The sequence below is a fragment of the Cucumis sativus genome, chromosome 2, assembly GCF_000004075.3.
Source record: "Cucumis sativus cultivar 9930 chromosome 2, Cucumber_9930_V3, whole genome shotgun sequence".
Classification (NCBI taxonomy): Eukaryota; Viridiplantae; Streptophyta; class Magnoliopsida; order Cucurbitales; family Cucurbitaceae; genus Cucumis; species Cucumis sativus.
In genome coordinates, this window is record NC_026656.2 from 4,520,600 (window position 1) to 4,526,258 (window position 5,659).

The following is a 5,659-nucleotide window of genomic DNA, read 5'->3' on the forward strand; positions in this document are numbered from 1 at the left end:
TTTCTAAACTTAAGGATTTCTTAAAGAGAAGAAGTCTAAGGTTTACAAAAGATGGCTGCTTGCAATCTACACATATTTTGAGTGAATAATTGTCTTTAAAACAACCCTTTCTAAGCATGTATCAATCATCTAGTGCCTTTTTAAGACGATTTTGAGATTTCATTTATTTAAGTTTATGGGTTTAGGGTTCATCTTTTGAGTTTGAAAATTATTAATGTATACGTAGTACCTCTATGTTCCGAGCATCATTCAATTCTTACCTAAAGAGTCAGCTTGTTTCAACAATCACATCCATACAAGGAAGATGTATATTTCTTAGGCAAACTTACAATGATTTCTATTCTCATGTTTAGTGAATTTATTTAGGTTTTTCTTAACAAAATATCAACAGTGATACACATGTTGGAGTATTGTCTTTTGTCGTTGGCATTGTATAACTTTCATGCTATGTGTAGCATTAAAGATTTGAGAGATCAATTGATTGACTTTAAATTTCAGAATTTGACATTAAATGAAATTTCAAATTTCTCTATTATGCGTTGGAATCAAATTAAGTTGAAATCAGTTTTTTTTTTAAAAAAAAAAGTAGTTTTAAAACACCTTTTAGTGAACTCAAAATTTAGTCCCATTATACTATTAATCTTATAATTGTATCTTTATTGTATAATAAATATATCAACATAAACCTCACCTACGATTCTATGAACATATGAAAAAATATTAACAAAGTGACTGATATTATTAATAACTTTTAAACAAAAATTAAAGCTCTATAAATAAAGGCTTAATTTGGAGGAATAGAATAAAATAAAATACAATAAGATTCTAGAAAAGGCTAAAATTTTAAGCTCACTTTCAACTAAAATACATATGTGTGTGTGTGTAGATTTTAAATAATCTCATAAATAATCCTCAAGAAGAATGTCTATTGGAACTTCATATCCAAATATCATGGAGTAATCATCCAATTCATTGTCATCATTAGATCTCAACTTTGGGGTTCTCAAACTCTTTGCAATCTCTGAATCATAGCCTTTATTTAGCACATCCAATACCTATAATTTCATTAAATTTGAAAACAAAAATATATTGGGAATTAGTTCATTAGTATCTTTCAATATATATACCAAAATAAGGAAAGGTAGTGAGATTGCTAATCAATTTAGTAAAATTATGTAAAAGAACACATTATGAAATTAAAGTTATATATTATTCTAAATTGATTTTGTTATATCGTTTGGTTTTTTTCTAAATTATGTTTATATACAGTGTTGGTACTCATAATTGTTATGTAACTTACTTTAATTTATTTTATTAGTGTTTTCAAAACCAAAAGTCTAAGTTCTCAAAGAAAAAAATAGTTTAATAAATGTTGTTTTTAAAATTTAGTTAAGAATATAAAATATTTATCTATCACTAATTTTTTGTCATATAGGTAAATATTTTCTAACAATGTGTCATTTACGATAATTTCTTGTGTATAGAGTATAGTGAATTTATTTATATGTCAAGCCATCTAACTCTCCCCCACTTCAAATGTTTTGGGTTGAAAATTCAGAAAGAAAAAAACGAAGTTATAACTTATCCAAAACTCAAAGTGGAATTAATGAATCTTTTTGCCCACTTTAAAATGATGACCTTCTCTCTCTTCCTTTAAAGGCTTAGAAAAGGACAAGAGAAGAATAGTGTTAACACTTTTTTTTAGTACTACCAATTGGGTCCATTCAAATTCATAATTCAATCCACACACACCATTATATATAATGTGATCATATTCATCTATCACATTGTCAAAGCATACCTCGCTCATCGTGGGTCGCTCGACCGAGGACTGTCGAACGCAGCAAGAAGCAGCCAACACGACTCTTTGCAACTCCTTGGCATCATAGCATTTGAGCCTCGGATCGGCTAGTTTCCCAATCTCGCCCGACTCCATAAGAGGTTTTGCCTGTTCAAAAAAATCCAAATTAAACCACTATTTTTTGTGTTAAAATAGATAAGAAAGAAGAAGAAAGGAGAAGAAAGGAGAGTACATGGATTATTAATTAATTAATATCATTACCCACAAGAGAAGGCTTTGTTTGGATGAATCGACAGGCTTTCTACCAGTGACAATCTCCAAAAGAAGAACTCCAAAAGCAAAAACATCAGTTTTTTCATCAACAAAACCATGCATGAAATATTCAGGTGCTAAATATCCAAATGTTCCTTCTATTGGAACGACTGCATGGTGTGTCCATTTGTTTGGAAGCCATTTTGCTAGCCCAAAGTCTGTTATCTATAAAAAATAATACATATATAAGTAGTAAAAAGTAAATGAATGTTTATTTAGTTCTCAGGTTAAGATTGTTTTAGACAAAAAAAAAAAAAAAAAAATTTGTTGAATATTTAAAATATAGTAAAATATATATGATTATCGTACCAAAAATAATTTATTCTAATTTATCTTTCGCTAAATAAAAAGTAAAATTTTGTTATATTTGTAAATATTTAAGTCGTTTTATTATAAAAAAAAACTTTTTATTTAATTAAGGAGTGATTTGAAAACCTAATAAAAAACAAAGAGAGATAGAATAATAAAAAATATAAAGTTGGTACATTTCATGATTTGGGAGGTGTGGTTGGTAGCAAATTTTGATATTGAATTCAAATAGTTTGTTCAAAATGTCTTTCCAAATTATAATGATTAAATACAAAGTTTAGTCTAATTAATTTATAATTATGTTTTATGTTATATTTCTTATCATGCATTTTAAGTATATATAAATTTGTAAGGATGAAAAAGAAATATTTATTGGAACCTTTATCTTTTTTTTTTTTCTTAAATGTAAATTTGTATTTTAAAATTTTAATTTTGTCTTGAGATATGAATAGTTTGAAAAACTTTTCTATTTTTGTAAAAATTCCATTAGATTATTGTAACTAAAGAAAATAAATAAATAAATATTGGGATTAATTTATTTATAGAATATATATTATTTAATATGTTACCTGAGGTTCATAATCAGGGCCAAGAAGAACGTTAGAAGCTTTAATGTCTCTATGGATTATACGATGTTTGCAACATTCGTGAAGATAATGCAAACCTTTTGCAATTCCCAAAGCAATCTTGTATCTCACTGACCATTCTAATATTTTGCTTGATTTTCCTATCAAAATTGAAATAGGAAAAAGCATATCAATTTCTGTAAATAGTTTGGAAATTTTTCTATTAGAGAAAAATTCTGTAAAATTAATTACCATGCAATGCAGAAGAAAGGTTTCCATTTTGAGAGAAGTTGAAGATGAGATAAAGGCCATTTTCAATGCAACAACCAAGCAAAGAAGCAGTATTGGGATGAAAGACATGGCCAATAATTCCAAGTTCCATAAGAAATTCTTTCTCTTTGTTACCATCTTTGTTGTCTTTTGTTAGTCTCTTCACAGCAATCATCTTTCCATCACTTAGTTCTCCTTTGTATACTTCTGAATACCCACCTTGCCCTACCATCTCTTCTGATTTTAATCCAAGTAAAAAACACCCTCAAATATTAGCACAAAAACCCCCACTTTATTTACTTCTTTATTTATATATATAATTTTGTACCTATTGTTCTGGGTTTTAGGGTTCAAGGTTTAGTTCTCTTGGATAAAACTTCATAATAAAAAGCTAAAAATAGTTTCTATTTGTATTCTAACTAAACTATAAAAACTAAATCCTGGTCTTACGGAATTAATATAACCTATATTTTATTATTTCAAATAATTATACAATATTTTAAAGTAGAAAAACAAAATTTGAAAAATCTCTGGTATTTTAAAAATAATTTATAATTTACAATATCACATAATTATTTTAAGTAATAAAAGATTACTTCAATAACCTTTTAAACCTACTTTTATAAATTCAAGCATATGAAAGATATATTTTTTCAAATATGGGTCAAATCAGTACGTTCATTCTTAAAAAGTTGTAAAACTAAAAAAAAAAGTAAAGTACATCTTAAAAACATAATTGAGTACCTTGGCTTCAATTTTGGATGACTAGAAAAAAAGATGACTTTCCCAAGAACATAAAATCTAGACAATGTATGAATAACTAACTCCAAATAAAACCATATGCTAAAAAAGAAATTTGAGTGTCAAATTTCATCAAAAGAAAACAGAGAGAGCTTGTGGGAAGAAAAAACCTGGATGAAAATTATTGGTAGCATTCAAAATCTCCTCATAGCTGAAGCATCTCAGCAAAGGCTGATCATGCGATTGCTTCTCAGAAAAGCTGCAATTTCTTTTCCGAAAAGGCGACCCAATGAACGACGATATTAATTTACACGGCGACATTCGTTGTCGATGTCGCTGTGAGTCACCAGATTGAGATTTGAAAGGGGAAACAAGTGGTGGAGGAGAGCCAATGGTGCTGCAGTCCCCCGACGTGGAGGAGTCATCTTCCGTGGTGGTGTTTGAAACTGAGTCGCCGGAGGCTTCAACCTCATCGTCTGCCGCCATGAGTGGCGGAACCCTATTGCTCTCTGCCTTCTGAGCTCTCAAAACCTCTCCCTCACACTTATCTTCTCCTGTGCCCATTTTCACATCTAAGAGGGGAAAAAAACTTAAATAAGTTAGAAATAATTTGATAGGTTTTGTTGTATTGGTAAATAGTTGTAATTTTTCTTTTTCCTTTTACCTTTAGATGGAAGAGAGTCAGAATGGGAGTCGAAATATTGCTTCAATTGTTCTTGCTTTCCCAAGAAGATCAGAGTACATTTCTCGGGAGCATTCTCAAAACAATACCTTGCAATGCTACTGGGAGTTCTAATTCAAAATTAAAAATAAGATAACAAAGAAAAAATCATCACTAATCAATCCAAATTACTAATAATTTTGTACTATTCTAAAACCCAACTCAATCTTCTGAGAATTTAACTTCGCTTCTTTACCTGTTTGATTTGTTTCTCACACCACGAAGAACAAGGAGGTCGGCTGAAATCGACTTTGCTTCTTCAATCAAACCTCTTCCAATGCTCGAGTTAAAACCGACTCTCGCTTCCAAATTTACCTGACATTTCCAGTAGGCAGGGTTTAAGTCTAAAATGAATAATGTACAATATCATACAGAGTACCGCATTATTGTTTTTAAGCATATACCTGCTTGGATTGGCTAATGTTGGCGAACTCTCCGAGAATTGATATGACGTAGGCTTTTGCTCGACGAAGCTGCGATTGAATTTTCATTGTCATGGCCGTCGATGCACGCCTCTTTGTATCGTCGCTGACTGTCAGACATCAAATGTTTTAGAGGCAAAAGAGAACAAAAACAAATTGTTGAACTGAAGAAAGTTTAATTTGGTGAAGTTAATCTAACCAAGAACATGAGTAGCAACAATGCAATCATGTTGATGAGCTAGAACATTGATTGCCCAAGAAAGAAGCATCTTGCTCTCCTCAATGTCGTCGGAAGGAATCCCCACGAGTACCTTAATGGGAGACGATAGCCCCATCTCTTATCTACCAAGAAAATGGCTTTGGAGGAATGAAAAATATTGAGTACAAGTGTAAAGAGAAGTTCTTGTTATGTTTTTATTTGTATATGTGAAGCTAAGGACCAATATGGAAAGATAGGGTTTGCAAATAATGCAACAAAATGATTAAGTTTCAGTTGAAGTGTGAGGCCACACCTTAG

General features: G+C 30.3%; 1 protein-coding gene across 3 annotated transcripts; it reads right to left on the reverse strand.

Moving 5' to 3' along the window:
* Positions 1-716: 716 nt before the first annotated feature.
* LOC101218728 (probable receptor-like serine/threonine-protein kinase At5g57670) lies at positions 717-5,659 on the reverse strand. 3 transcript variants are annotated; one of them, XM_011650623.2, is made up of 10 exons: positions 5,342-5,659; positions 5,125-5,252; positions 4,917-5,035; positions 4,664-4,782; positions 4,170-4,571; positions 3,241-3,495; positions 2,992-3,149; positions 2,063-2,278; positions 1,802-1,948; positions 717-1,055 (listed from the first exon to the last, which is right to left on the reverse strand). In XM_011650623.2, exons 1-10 carry the CDS (start codon positions 5,475-5,477, stop codon positions 900-902), a joined length of 1,836 nt encoding a protein of 611 aa, XP_011648925.1. In that variant the 5' UTR covers positions 5,478-5,659; the 3' UTR covers positions 717-899. The 3 variants fall into 3 exon arrangements, with proteins under 3 accessions (XP_011648925.1, XP_031736529.1, XP_004150333.1); XM_031880669.1 differs by having other exon boundaries at positions 3,241-3,492; positions 4,664-4,791; XM_004150285.3 differs by having other exon boundaries at positions 4,664-4,791; positions 5,342-5,658.

Excerpts from the sequence above, each read along its gene's own strand:
- LOC101218728 (XM_004150285.3), bottom strand. The coding sequence starts at position 5,477 with ATGGGGCTATCGTCTCCCATTAAGGTACTCGTGGGGATTCCTTCCGAC. Across the intron at positions 5,253-5,341 it reads TGTTGCTACTCATGTTCTTG|TCAGCGACGATACAAAGAGG; the intron begins GTTAGATTAACT and ends GATGTCTGACAG. Across the intron at positions 4,792-4,916 it reads GTGAGAAACAAATCAAACAG|AACTCCCAGTAGCATTGCAA; the intron begins GTAAAGAAGCGA and ends ATTTTGAATTAG.